Here is a 14,411-nt window from a genome sequence, read left to right as displayed (position 1 = left end):
AATACATCGTCAGTAACCTTTTAAAGTAACTTCTTGTTAAAATAACAATAGGGTGGAATTATCAGGATCATCATTAAAATCTTCCAGTTTCCGTAATTTACACTTACAAACTTGCAAGACACTTCAATTATAAAGCTGAAAAATAAACAGTTTCATTTAATGCCCCCAGGCCCCAGAACATCACAACAGATCAACCAATAGAGTAAGTATCCCCAACAAGGAATTGATTGTTGAGTCTTAGAGCAGTCTTATCAATAGAAGCGAGAACAAATGAGAGGACGATTGTACCGTATATAGCGCAAAATTTTTTGAGGGCTGTAAATTTCATGAATTTACCTAAATACTATTTTGCTAATTTAATTTTCGCGAATTTTTGCCGTCTACCATCTTGCACTGTAATAATTTCATTTTCGCTGGTAATTTTCGTGAATCTTCAAAAATTGCAAAATCCACAAAATTTACAGCCCTGCACCACACACATCATTAAAGTATTATCAATAATTATTGACTATAAACCTAACATCTACTGTATATTAATACACATTATCAGTAATATCAAAGTAGTTAAAGTCAAATGAATGAGTCACCAACTCACTCTATCCTAATGCAGCTATCTTATTTCATGCTGTCTCTTGTATTGTTCATTGTTGTCAAGTCAGTGTATTAGTATCTGTTGATCTTTGATTCATTGTAGAAGGAGGTACCTGCCTAGGCCGATGCTACCTGATATCAGTGAATGACATTAGGAGAAACTACCTATATTAGTAATAGTAATTGAAAACAAAAAATACATGTAAAGGTTCTTATGCATGTTGCATAGAAGTTTAGAGATAATTCTAACAAATTTGAAATTTTTATGAACCTTAAACTTTGCTTTAAAATCAGACAAAAGTCCTTGTAGGGACATTAGCAAAATTTTATCAAAAATGCAAAGGAGAGAATTTTCCATTTTTATAATTTTTTTCTATGCATATACATGTCCTTATGCTGTGTAGAAAGTTTGAACTGATTCCAATCAAAATTGGATTTTTTATGAATTTTTAAAGTTGCCTAAAAATTGGACTAAAGTCCCTGTACAATTTTGCCAAAAAAGAAAAGGAGAACTTTTCCATTTTAAATAATTTTCCTGGTACGTATACATGTTTATATGCTGTGTAGAATTTTTGAGCTCATTCCAATCAAAACTGGATTAAAAAATCTTTAAAGTTGCTTCAGAAAGCAACTTTTAAAGCTAAAGCTAGTAGAGATGATAAGGGCAAATGCTTCCTAATCAAACTGTGCATCAACTAACATTAACATATCTTGTATTATCATTCATCTACTCTCTTACCTTTAGACAAACGAAACATATTCTTTTTTGTCCATTGATTCAGCAAAAGTTTTATGTGCTATGTTGTCCCATTGGAGCTGCCACCATTGTATTAAGCTAACATAATCTTCATTGATCTAGACAGATAGAGAGAGAGGGGAGAGAGAGTATGCTTAATAACTTGCAACAGACTATATCATTTAATAATACTTTATAAGTACCGTATAGCTCTAAATTTTCGTCAGTCAAAAATTTCGTCAAAATCTTAATTTCTAGTTAAAATTAATTTTCGTCATTAAAATTTTTGTCATTTTAGTTATTAATCTGCATACTACCCACGTGGAACAAAAATTTCGTCAGCGTCAAGCAAAAGTACTTGATGAATTTGACGAAAATTTTGACCGACAAAATTTGGAGCTATATGGCAAACTATCACTTGCTTGGAGTCTCTAGTTCACTGTATAGCTGGTAACTTTTAGAAAGCCAAAATTTTGGCTCATTGCTAAATCTTTGATAATACAATGGAGATTGTTTTAATTTGGCAAATCTATGGCCTTGCATGACTGAGCATGAACATGATTTAAAATGATGCATTTTATTTGACAAATGGCTATCAAAATGTCAGACTTGCCAAAATTTACCCCCTCTCTAAACAAGTTAGCAGCTATACAGTATTTTCATTTTTAAGCAGAAGCATATACAGATGCTACGTGTATGTAATATGTATATCAATCTTCTAATCCTTTCAATCATCACAAAAGGATTATACATGCACTTACCTCTTTTGCAGATCTGATCCTCCAGTGTGGTTTGAGGTTCAACGCTACTAGTATCATGATATTTCATTTCTTACGACTATTGTTAGTGCCTCTTTTCAAAAGGACTCTACCACCCTCCTCGTCTGTTGTTTCAGGATCTAGGGGTTCGGGTTGATCCAAAACATCATATATGACATTTCTCTTTGTCTTCTTCAGATGTACCAGTACCAGCCCTGTGCCTTGTTTCCCCTTCCATGATCACTGCTAACCGCTTAAGGTAATGCAATCAGCTGATCCTCATAGTCCCTCTTATTGGCCTCAGGCAGTATAATACAGCTTATGCCTGAGTGTTTTGCCTAAGATATAAAGAAGAGAGAAATTTAATTTTAAATTATAAATTTATTTTACAGACAGCAATGTCTTTTCTTTGATAATGTCAACTGGCAATACATACAATGCACACATACCAATTTAAATTAAAACAAAATTGATCTTAAAAAACACCCGCACATATTACATGTATAAGGCTTAGGATTTAGATGAGTCATGTGACCATTAACCCAACAAAACACTATGCAATAGGAGTCAATGAGAGTAAGGTAGAAAGAGTTACCTTTCCTGTGAGTGACAGTTTACCAGTCATGGCAATACTCTGATGTATTGGATGATCCATAGACTAGCTAGTGAGAGGAGGGCAAAGACTATAGTAACACTTGGCAAGGACCGTTCTTTGGGATAGCACCCTATAATAATAACAATAATAATTATTAATTTATAATAAATTACCTCAGGAATGTGGAGATGCATTTTTGCTTTCTAAAGGAAATCATTTGAAGGACATTTTGAAGACAAAAATGACTAAAATAATAAAAATATGATTTACATGTACATACCGTACGGGTGGAAAATTTCGAGGGTATAAAATTTCGTGTTTTAGTGAAAAGCTCTTAATTCTTTAATTTTGAGTGGGTTGAATTTTGCGTTTTTGCACGTGCACTTTTATGATGTCATTGATTTTCATGTGCTGCACATGCACAGTAAGCATTTCCATGGTATTAATTTTCGTGGTTGAGAAGTCACCCACGAAATCTGTGAAATTAAATACCCCACGGAATTTTATACCCGTACGGCAAAAGTGCCTTGCATTTTGATCTCTTACCTTAGCAAATGCATAAGCAATGACAGTGGACTCATTCATTACATCTCCCATCTGACCAGTAGTAGTCATACTTCCTTCTCCCTACTTAGACAACCCCTGCCCTTCAATCATGCCTGTCTCCACATAGAGTTGTAACACTCAGTGACGTCCAAGCTAAACCCATGATCATACTTTTAGAGGTGATCAGAAACTAAGACTGACTGACAAAATCTTTTAAATTAGTAGAAGAGACAGTGACAGGAGAGACAGCAGTAGCAGGTTTATTTTCTTCTTTTGTTTCTTCTTTTTTCATCATCTTCATCATCATCATTTTGTCTGTGTTAGTGATACGACTTTAAAGCTGCTTTACGTATATAATATCTGTAAAAGGAAGGAGACTGAACTCACAATAAAAGTATATCATAGGCATATGTACACGTATAATTGTGTATAATTATTAGCTGAATTTAAGTAACAGTACAATTACATGTACAATGCACATACATAATCAATAAAATAGATCAAAAAGCAAAAGACAATAAATACTATGACATGTGTGTGTATTCCTTGCAGTCTTAACCTTCTCAACGTGTTTCTATAGGTTCCTCATCCACTCTCTCTCTCTCTGTGTAGTACCACTTGATGAGTAACTAGAGGGCATAAGTTTCTATGAGGACCTGCCAATCCTCTCAACCAGAGAAAGAATGGGCTTGTTGTATCTCGTAATTCTGAGCAATGGCTTCTTTCTCTTCCGATATAATAACCAGAGACCTGAAAAGTGAGAAAAAAATGCTACTAAGGTTAATGAATATAAAATCCATTTTTGATTGGAATCAGCTCAAACTTGCTACACAACATTATAACACCATGTATCAGTAAACATTATAAAAATGGGGAATTCTCTCATTTTTGTTTTTGATAAAATTTGGCCAAAAACTCTGTACTATAGTACTACAGGGACTTTAGTCCCATTTTTAAGCAAATTTAAAAATTCATGAAAAATCCAATTTTAATCGGAATCAGCTCAAACTTGCTACACAACATAAGAACATGCATTTGTATCAGTAACAATTACAATGATTCACGAATCCAACACTGTTATAACAAAACTACTACAAATACATGTACACATATAAATACATATACAAGAATTATGTACAACAATATTCTATTCCCAAACTCACATACCTGGTACCATGTCCCAGTTCATCAATCAGTATGAGTGGATTCTCAATTTGTACTTTCTTTAAACTGTATCACTTTACCAGGCAAGGGACCAACATATGTCCTCCTGTGTCCCTTTATCTCAGCCACATCAGTCATACCTCCTACACTGAACCTAAAGTACTAACACACACACATACAGAGTGATTGCTGCATTACTTTATTGTGTACTCTTACTTCCCTATTTAATGCCCGGCCAATTGAACGAGATATGTTCTACCTACAGGGAGAGAGAGAGAGAGAGAGAGAGAGAGAGACAAAACAGAAGACAAACAATATGAACATTGTATAATGTAGACTGATTCAAAATATTGTTTAAAGTACATGCACTCATACAATGTAGCCATGTACAGTATATTCCTTTAAAAAGAATTAAATTAATAACCAGTAGTAACAACAGACACTAATGAGAGATAGAGGGAGAAAGATAATGAATATGTAGCTCAATTTATTAGATTTATAAAATAAATTTCCAGTAATAGTAAGTTTCCTAGAACTTAAAATCTCAATTTAATTAAAGCTTATATTCAAAATAAATAGATACCAGTATGCCTTAAAAATGATTCCAACCCTATATCTGATCGACAAAATTTTAATCCCCTGGACATTTTAGCACAATTCAATACAGAAGACAGCGGCACAAAATGTTTACCCCAAAATGCCCAATTATACTGATCAGGGGTATGAGCAACACTAAATTATATCCTTACTCCATTGTGTAGGGTCCTTACAAGCTTTTTATAAAAGGAAATAGTCTGGACCCAAGAGCTGATTGAGTGATTGCTTGGTGGTGCCGAGTGGGTGGTGCCCTACAAACCATTACTACGCACGTGTCTACTCTGTATTCTATACTGAAGGAAATTTCCGTATATTATTGAGCCACGCCTATGCGTTGGGCGTAGCTCGAACTGCGGGTATTTTCTTGTACAAAATGGCTAAGCTTGAAACAGGAACTCAGGATTTTGTGGATGTTTCTGACAAAGAACTAAGTGAGTTTTTTAAGTCGTAAAGAGTGAAGACCAGTTTTAATTTTTTTCATCATAGGCATCAAAGACTTCTATCCTCTTTATGATAAAGTCAGACCACTCTCAGCTCATTGGGAGCAGATTGCTATTTCATTGCGTCTCAGAATAGATACTATCAACAGCATTGAAGCTAACTTTAGTGGAAAAGATCTGTCATGTCTACGTAAAGTTCTAGAGCATTGGTTAAAGAAAGATTATGATTACAAGACTAATGGTATTCCTTGTTGGATGAGAGTGTGTGTAGCTGTTAAAGAAGGAGGAGGTGATCCAGCATTAGCTGATGAAATAGCTCGTGAACATCCTCTACCAGCTATGCCACCTGCAGGATCAACGAGTTCAAATGGTATAGAATTGTAATGAAAACTAAGAAATGTTGATATTAATTTTTAATAATTTGTGGCAGCCAGATTTGCTTTGTTTATTTTGTTGCCATTTAGTCATCTCAATTGCAAGAGGAATGAGTTTTGTAGGGCTGATATTTGCAACATGGCACACTGCTATGAGTAGCGTAGCCAGGAGTGGGCCTGAGTAGGAAAGGCCTATTCTAAATTTATCAGTTCATAATAAAATGGCTCTTATAGCTAGAGGAAAGAGAGCTAGAGTACACAAGCGTAAGGAAATAAGCCATGGTGCCCACCCTTACTCCATTAGCATAACTAATTATAGCTATTAATGCATGATTTATCAAGTCATTCTTCATTGAACTCATGCATACAGAATGACTGATGTAGTATATGAATATCATTATCAAGCAATAAAATAGTATTGGGTACAAATTCTGTTCTCAGTTTGTAACCCAAAAGTTTTAAAGACACTAGCTTTTAGCTACTGTTGCTCAATAATAAAAAAAAGTTAATCCTACTGTATAGCATGCAAATTTGATTTATAATTGCTCATGAATTTTTTTCAAACAATAATTTGCTAGCATTGACCCACCTTTACACATGCACATATTAGTTTGTAAAGCTAGGCTTTGGATGAAATAAGCACAGGTTCTTGATATAAAATTTATAATTTGCTATTTTATAATAATAATAATAATAGTATTATTTTCTATTTTTGTCAGAAAAAAGTGTCACTCCAGAAACAGACGAGGTAGCTATGTCACCAGCAAGCACTGACAAAGCAACAGGTAATAATAATTTTAAAAATATTGCCTCCTCTTAATGCATGCATCTAGCACATTACTAATCATATACTTACTAGACAACAATTAATGCAACTATTCATGATTTTAGGTATGTCCAAATATGGTTCCTCTGAAAAGAGCTTTGAATTAACTAGCAAGCTATATGATCTACAAGATGAATTTGATGAGGCAATTCGACTAACAAAAAAATTATTCAAATCAAGTGATCTACCTGAAATCATTGACTACCTCATTACACACACAATGTCATTACTTGGTCCTAACAGGAAACAGCAAAAAACTGCTGAAGAAATTGCTCAAGCAGTTAAAGAAGACTTTGAATGCATAGAAACAATATCGAATCTATTCACTGTACTACAAAACAAATACATATCATGGTTCAACTACAAACTAATGATAAAACTTGTTGGAGTATTTTTACCCAAGAATCGTTCATTAAAAAGAACTTGGTCAACATATGAAGAAAAGTTAAAGGATTATTTTATAAACAGTGGTGGACTATTGAAAGATGCTGATGCTGTACAGTTTGGTGTAAAAGGTGTTCCTCCTGGTACACGAGTAATGATTGCTAAAGTTGACAGAGATGACTACACACTGGATGACATATTCTTTTTTCGTAGATCAATACCAAAAGGTTTGGATATTCCTGAATATGATCTTTACTTCAGTTTTGTCCATGATGGGTCCCTTTGTTTGGGTTACCTCATTCCTGAGTATCTTTATTCTTTATTATTTCCTCTAACTACAAAGCTACAGCAACAGTTAGCTAGTATTGGTATCACTGAAATAACATGTGGTGAATATGATTATAAAAAGGTAATTGTTATTATAAAATTGACATCATCATTATTTTTTGATAGTTATCAGCATTACAAGTGTCTATGCAGTGTTCACCCATTAGTATTGGTAAGATACCGGTAGTTTATAAATCTGTTGTAAATTTACATTAACATTAAAATTAATGAAATTTATTTTTTATTAGATATATATGATCCATTATTGTATGAAAATACCAGTACACCATTACATGAAGTAGCTTGGAGAGGATTAAAAGATGAAGTACAATGGCTTCTTAACAAGTTTGGTTACAGCACATATCATCGTGGTCTTCATGGTTGGACTCCATTACACTCTGCATCATATGGTGGACACATTGAGATCCTTCAACTACTCATCCATCAATGTCATCAATATGGTATTGATCCTAATGAAGGTGATGATAATAGTGTATCTTGTATACATATGGCATCTTATAAAGGCCACTTATCTATAGTACAATATCTAGTAGACACGTGTCACATTCCTCCTGATCAACCAGACAATAGCAATAACACTGCATTACTGTACTCAGCAATGGGGGGCCATTCTGATCTAGTGGATTTTTTTATTGAGAGACATTACAGTACTTCTCAAATTAATAGTGTTGGTGCCTCTTTATCATTATTAGCTTGTCAAAGTGGAGAACTAGCATTAGTCAACAAGCTTGAGTCGTTAAACCTCTTCTCACCAGATTCAGTTACTAATTTAGGACGAGGTATACTACATTATACTTGTCGTTCTACAAATGAGAAAAGCGTTGATCTTTTAAATTATCTTTTAAATCAATATCAATTATCCATTGGTGTAAAGGATCGATATGGTAAGACTCCACTTCATATTGCTTCATGGTTTGCTTCATCATCAGTTGTTGAGTATATTGTTAGTATTCAAGGTAATGAAGCATTATTAGTTAATGATAATGATGGTATGTCATGTTTACATTATGCATGTAAAGCAGGTATACAAATTCCAGCTGGTATTGTGTATAGTAAACTAATGACACAAAGTGATGCACCAGTTATTGAGATTATTAATAGAACGCAAGTAGTACAAAATATTGATTTCTTCAAACGAAATGAAAGAGTTAAAATGTTTTCTTCACTTCTAAAGAAAGCTAGCACTTGTCCTAACTTTGACATCAATGCCACTACAAATGATGGTGAGTCATTACTTCATTTTGCATCATGGAGTGGCAGTACATTACTAGTGAAAGCTTTAGAAGAATATAATATCAATTGTACATTAGCTAATGATGGTGAATCTCCAGTACATTATGCTGCCTGGTCAGGTTCTACTAGTGTATTAAGTTATATCATATCTCAGTATAATCTCAATGCTAATGATACTGATACTTATGGTTGTACACCATTAGTCTACTCCTGCTGGTCAGGTAGTATTAATTCTATTAAATATCTTATTAACAATCATAAAAGTGATCTTAGTATCACTGATAATGATGGTATGACATGTCTTCATCATTCTTGTCGTCATGGTCATATTGATATCACTCAATATCTCATTAAAACAGATAATAAAGGACGCACATTAGTACATCATGCTGCACAGAGTGGTAACTTTGATTTAGTTCAGTATCTTATTACTGAACAAGGTTTGTCTCCTAATGCTGTTGATAAGAATTGCCTCACTGCTTTACATTATGCCTCACTGTCTCTTAACTTGTCTCTTGTTAAAGAATTAATAACTACCTATCAGTTAAATCCTCATCAAGCTGACAGTAATGGTAAGCTACCAATTCATTATGCTGCTGAATCTGGAGACATTTTACTACTGGAATTATATGTAAAGGATTACAAGTGTAGTTTGAGCCTAACAGATAACAAAGGTCGGAATGTAATTCATTTTTCATCATTAGAAGGTCACACTCACTTTATCAAGCATATCACCAGTCAGCATCCTCAATACATTAGTTTACTACACTCTACTGACAATGAGGGTAGGATACCGTTGCATTACGCCTGTGAGAGTGGTAATTTTCAAGTGGTCACATTTCTAATCAATGATATGAAATGTGATGTCAATGCTAAGAATACACGTGACAGTACATGTGTTTCATTTGCCTGTGGATCAGGTAATCTTGATCTAGTACAATTACTAATACAACAGTATAAGCTTCAGCCTTTAGCTACTGATAAATATGGTTTCACAACATTACATGCAGCAGTACATTTTGGTCATACTCATATACTGGAATGGTACAGTCAGGAGTATAGTGTGGATATTACTAATCACACTAGCAATAACAAGTACACACTAGCTCATTCAGCTGCTTATCAAGGTAAGCTACATTGTCTACAGGAACTGATCAACAAGTATCAGTGTGATGTTAATGCCACTACTGTTACTGGTAGTACAGTTCTTCATAAAGCATGTGAAGGAGGCCATGCTCCTGTTGTACTTTATCTCACTAGTCTTCCTCAGTGTAATTTAGCAGCTAAGACTTCTAATGGATCAACAGTTCTTCACATTACCTGTAAGTACAGTGACTCTCTTCCTATACTCAAACATCTGGTAGAGAATCATAAATTAGACCTGTCTGCTGTGAATGATGAAGGAATAGATTCTATTTACTATGCATGTAGTAATGGAAGATTAAACTTGATCCAGTACATTATAGAACACATACCATCATCTCTTGATCTACCTCACAATAAGTATGGTTTTACTCCATTTCTTTTTGCAGTGTACTTCAATCAGTTAGAAGTTATTAAATATCTTATTAGTAAGAAGTGTAATCTATCAGCTACTGATGATGAAGGGTCTGGAGCAGTTCACATATCAGTAGAGAGGGGTCACTTGAATGTATTGAAGTATCTCGTTGATAATAATTATTGCAATCCTAATGCAACCAATCATCAAGACCGTACACCACTACATGTTGCTGTAGCAGCTGAACAGTTTCAAATATTACAATATTTATTAGAAATTAATTCAAGTTTACTTATTAACTCAAATGATAAAGATGGTGACACACCATTACACTTAGCCTGTATGAAAGGACAACAGAAAATGGTATCACTTCTATCCAGGTTTACTAATATCAATATTACTAACAAGAAAGGACAGACACCATTACACTTAGCAGTTGCCTCTGGTCATAAGGATACCGCTGAAGCTTTACTATTTTTAGTCACTGGTAGTTCTACTCATCATGATCTCCTTACAGCTACTGATAATGAAGGATCCAATGTATTACATACAGCTTGCAGTAATGGCCATATTGATGTGTTTCTTTACTTGTTTAGTATTTATCCTGATGGCATTAATGTTTTGGATAATAGAAAGCGTACTCTACTTCATGCAGCATGTGAGGGTGGGAATATGAAGATAGTACAACTTTTAATTGACAACTGTGGACTAGACCCTGAGGCACAAGATAAAGATGGCATTACTTGCATGCACATATTGGCAGAAAGAGGCAATACTACAATATTTCAGCACATAAAGACTCAAGTAGCTTCTAACTACATCCCTTGTGACGATAATGGTCGTACTCCTCTTCATTATGCATGTCTCTTCAATCGTAATGAGATGGCACTGTATCTCATTAATAGTTGTCATTATAATCCTGATGATCCTGATAATAATGGATACACTTCAGTTCATGCAGCATGTGAAGCTGGTAACTTTGACTTAATATTACAATTTCTTACAGAGCTTTGCTGTAATGCACTAGCTGAAACTCATGACAAGAAAACTCTGCTCTATTTTGCTAGTAAGAGTTCTAATTTAGAGCTTGTTCGCTTTTTAATTGATGTATTCAGTTTAAAACCTCGTCCACACGATATTGATATAGCTCAATCAGTTAATCCTGATTCATCAGTAGTTAAATATCTTCAAGAGATCCATTATGATTTATTTCTTTTAGAACAAAGGAAAGTGAGTAGATATCATGAGAAACTTGAAAGGCAACAGGTTGACCCACCAGGACAAGATATTGTATCTTAAATACAACTTCATCACCATATTACCACCTTATCAGTCCATTGTATGTAACCTATCACCATATTACCAATACACCATCTTACTACAGCACCATATGTAACCTATCACCATTACACCATCATATACCTATCCTACCACCTTACCACCATCTAACTACCTTACACCACTTTAGAGTACCATTATCACATTACACTATATACCCACATTGGTTACCAATATCACCAATCCTATACTAGTGTCGTAGGCCAGTCTGGCTTGCGAGATTATCGTATACGTTATCGTATCTTAAACACTATTTTACCATTACACCTATCACGACCTTATCACCATCTCACCACCTTACTTATCTTTGTATCGATCACCATTGTACTATTACACCATACACCAATGGCTACCAATATCACCTATACAATACTTCTACTATCTTAACTTGTATCGCCATTAATCTTAACACCTTTATACTAAGTTTGACATTTAACCACCATTGTCATCTTATCATTACCATGTACACTAAAGACATGCAATACTATCCATTACCATTGTACCACCATATTACCATCATAACCGCAACCACCTTACCAGTTATCACCATTACACCATATACCCACAGGTACACCCCAATGGTTACCAATTTCACCAATCCTTCTTCTTTAATATATTCTCCATTAACACGTATCACTGGAGCTACTCTTTGCTTTCTTTTGCTAGTCTTCCCTTTCTTCCTTAATTAATAAATTTTTTTGTTATAGCATGTACACATGTACCTTTATTTTGAACTTACACTTAATTTTGTTATTATTATTATTGTTGTTGTTGTATTTTGATGTACTTTTATTATGAAACAATAGCATTGAGTTTTCTATTTGAAGTTTTAATAAATTTTTAATATATATAATTATTTTATAAAATCAAAATTAAATAAGTCAACAATTTTATTCCAGCTCTCCTGCCACAGTGGACTTGAAATGATTACGTCTGGACATTCAAGAACTGCTTGAATTTGATGTGATTCTCCACTGGTCAGTGCAGCTCTAAAACCAGCAAGATGTGTAGGATCATCTATAACTCTTTTACCAGCCTCAATGATCTGAGCCAATGACTCTCTGTGGGACAAGAAAGAGAGAGAAAGAGAAATAAGAATGATCATGTAATAGAATGAAGTATTTTCTCCTCCCAATTTTTGACAAAATACCCTGTAACATAGTATGGCCCATGGTCTTTGGCCAGATTTTAAAGTACATGGCTTTCAGCCAAATTTTGACAAACTTTAAAAATTTATAAAAAAATCCAAATTTGACTCAACTCAAACTTTCAACACAACATAAGAACATGTATATGTACCAGGAAATATTATAAAAATATAGAATTCTCTACTTTTCATTTCTAGTGAAATTTGGCCATTGCCTCTACTACAATTTAATTAACTTTAGAATCATCCAAAATGGCCCCAAATTTATACTACATTTTCTGATACATATTGATGTCCTTATGCTTGGTAGAAAGTGTCAGCCGATTCCGAGCTCAAATTTTTGAGTTATGGCATTTTTAAAAAATGAAAAAATTTCGGAAAATTTTCCTGTACTATAGCCCGTGGTTTTTCCAAAAAATGGCTCTAAAATGAACCCAAATTTTTATTACATTTTCTGATACATATTGATGTCCTTATGCTGTGTAGAAAGTTTCAGCCAATTCCGAGCTCAAATTTTTGAGTTACGGCTATTTTTAAAAATGAACAAATTTTGGAAAATTTCCCTGTATTATAGCCCATGGTTTTTTCAAAAAATGGCTCCAAGATCACCCCAAATTTTTATTACATTTTCTGATACATATTGATGTCCTTGTGCTGTGTAAAAAGTTTCAGCCGATTCCAACTTTAAATTTTTGAATTATGACTTTTTGTGATCAGTTTATCAAATTCACTAATTCAAGCCCATCCAAAAGTACCCAGTGTATGGCACAGTATAACTAACAATCATAAATCATTTAGACTAACCTCCACCATTTTGACAAACCGTGGGAACATTGGGTTCCTATTGAGTACCAGGAGAGGTACCTCAGGTAGAGTATCAGGTATTGATATGGTGGCAATAGCACGAGAGAGAGAGAGAGAACCCAAATCAACCTCATCCAGAGACCCTTCATCATCATTAGTCTTAGGATCATCTGATCTATCACTTGATTCAGAACTACTGGAGTATATATACTAATGAGAGATGATAGAAGGAGAGGAGATGTTATAAAGAAAATGAATATGTAGCTCATTGAGATTTACAAATAAATTTAAAATAATTTCCCAGTAATTGTAAAAATTGTTTCAATTCAGTTTAAGCTTCGTTAATAAAATAATTATACATAAAAATTCACATAATTTATGATTCTCACCTTACGTCTAACTCAATAAATTATTTTTTAATCCCCAGAAAATTTTTGGCATTAAAAGTAGACATTTCATTAAATTTCTAATCTAATTTTAACCCAATTAATTACCCAAGGCTGAGCAGTGATACATTAGCAACATTACATCAAGTTATGTCCTTACTCCAGTGTGTAGGGTCCTTACTCCTTTATTTAATAAATGAAACAGTCCAGGAGTCAATAGCTGACTGTTTGATGGTGTTCTATTAAGAGATGGAGAGAAGCTTTCAGGTGTAGACTACTACGACCATAGATATTAAAGTTTAATAAAATATACTGAGCCTGTGAGCCACGCCCACATAATCACTTTTTGCGTGGGTGTATGCATTGCACAATGGCTACAAGTACAAGCCCTAGTTCTTCCTCTGCTCCTTTTATAAACGTTTGCAATAAAGAACTAAGTGAGTTTGTGGATATATTTGACATTTAATGAAGTTTACATGAGATGTTTTAATATTTTTATTTTTAATTTCTAAGAGTTATTGTAACCCTTTTGCTTTAATGATAGCTATCAATGATTTCTATCCTGTTTATGATAAAGTCAGACCACTCTCAGCTCATTGGGAACAGATTGCTATTTCATTGCGTCTCAGAATAGATACTATCAACA

The 14,411-nt window shown here is 34.0% G+C and overlaps 2 protein-coding genes and 1 long non-coding RNA gene across 5 annotated transcripts; 1 reads left to right on the top strand and 2 right to left on the bottom strand.

The window, feature by feature from the left end:
- Window positions 1-483: 483 nt before the first annotated feature.
- Window positions 484-5,229, bottom strand: LOC109585044 (uncharacterized). Of its 3 annotated transcripts, XR_002186290.1 has the most exons (11): window positions 5,140-5,229; window positions 4,607-4,649; window positions 4,394-4,552; window positions 3,786-3,976; window positions 3,428-3,586; window positions 3,227-3,379; window positions 2,854-2,925; window positions 2,681-2,810; window positions 2,089-2,423; window positions 1,331-1,446; window positions 484-756 (listed from the first exon to the last, which is right to left on the bottom strand). It is a non-coding gene; the product is annotated as an uncharacterized LOC109585044 (long non-coding RNA). The 3 variants fall into 3 exon arrangements; XR_002186289.1 differs by having other exon boundaries at window positions 3,227-3,586; XR_002186291.1 differs by lacking the exon at window positions 2,854-2,925 and having other exon boundaries at window positions 3,227-3,586.
- A 131-nt stretch (window positions 5,230-5,360) lies between these two features.
- On the top strand, window positions 5,361-11,476 carry LOC105314033 (ankyrin-3-like). The gene is made up of 9 exons (XM_020000961.1): window positions 5,361-5,418; window positions 5,474-5,668; window positions 6,521-6,586; window positions 6,693-7,420; window positions 7,465-7,510; window positions 7,587-7,619; window positions 8,052-8,243; window positions 8,382-8,582; window positions 8,670-11,476. The coding sequence occupies exons 1-9, from the start codon at window positions 5,361-5,363 to the stop codon at window positions 11,387-11,389; spliced, it is 4,239 nt and encodes a 1,412-aa protein (XP_019856520.1). The 3' UTR covers window positions 11,390-11,476.
- Window positions 11,477-12,390: 914 nt separating this feature from the next.
- LOC109585038 (lon protease homolog, mitochondrial-like) lies at window positions 12,391-14,102 on the bottom strand. Its single transcript, XM_020000960.1, has 4 exons — window positions 14,079-14,102; window positions 13,926-14,039; window positions 13,380-13,589; window positions 12,391-12,489 (listed from the first exon to the last, which is right to left on the bottom strand). Exons 1-4 carry the CDS (start codon window positions 14,100-14,102, stop codon window positions 12,466-12,468), a joined length of 372 nt encoding a protein of 123 aa, XP_019856519.1. The 3' UTR covers window positions 12,391-12,465.
- Between the last annotated feature and the right edge of the window lie 309 nt (window positions 14,103-14,411).

This window comes from Amphimedon queenslandica, unplaced genomic scaffold (genome assembly GCF_000090795.2).
Source record: "Amphimedon queenslandica unplaced genomic scaffold, v1.1 AMPQUscaffold_13131, whole genome shotgun sequence".
NCBI classification, from domain to species: Eukaryota; Metazoa; Porifera; class Demospongiae; order Haplosclerida; family Niphatidae; genus Amphimedon; species Amphimedon queenslandica.
Note: the sequence above shows the minus strand (reverse complement) of the source record. Positions and strands in the feature narration are given on the sequence as shown.

Coding starts and splice junctions, on each gene's coding strand:
- LOC109585038 (XM_020000960.1), bottom strand. CDS start 14,102: ATGTGGGCGTGGCTCACAGGCTCA. Junction 14,040..14,078: donor GGGCGTGGCTCACAGGCTCA/GTATATTTTATT, acceptor TGGTCGTAGTAG/TCTACACCTGAAAGCTTCTC. Junction 12,490..13,379: donor GGTTTGTCAAAATGGTGGAG/GTTAGTCTAAAT, acceptor CTTGTCCCACAG/AGAGTCATTGGCTCAGATCA.
- LOC105314033 (XM_020000961.1), top strand. CDS start 5,361: ATGGCTAAGCTTGAAACAGGAACTCAGGATTTTGTGGATGTTTCTGAC. Junction 6,587..6,692: donor AAGCACTGACAAAGCAACAG/GTAATAATAATT, acceptor TCATGATTTTAG/GTATGTCCAAATATGGTTCC. Junction 8,244..8,381: donor TGGTGTAAAGGATCGATATG/GTAAGACTCCAC, acceptor CATGTAAAGCAG/GTATACAAATTCCAGCTGGT.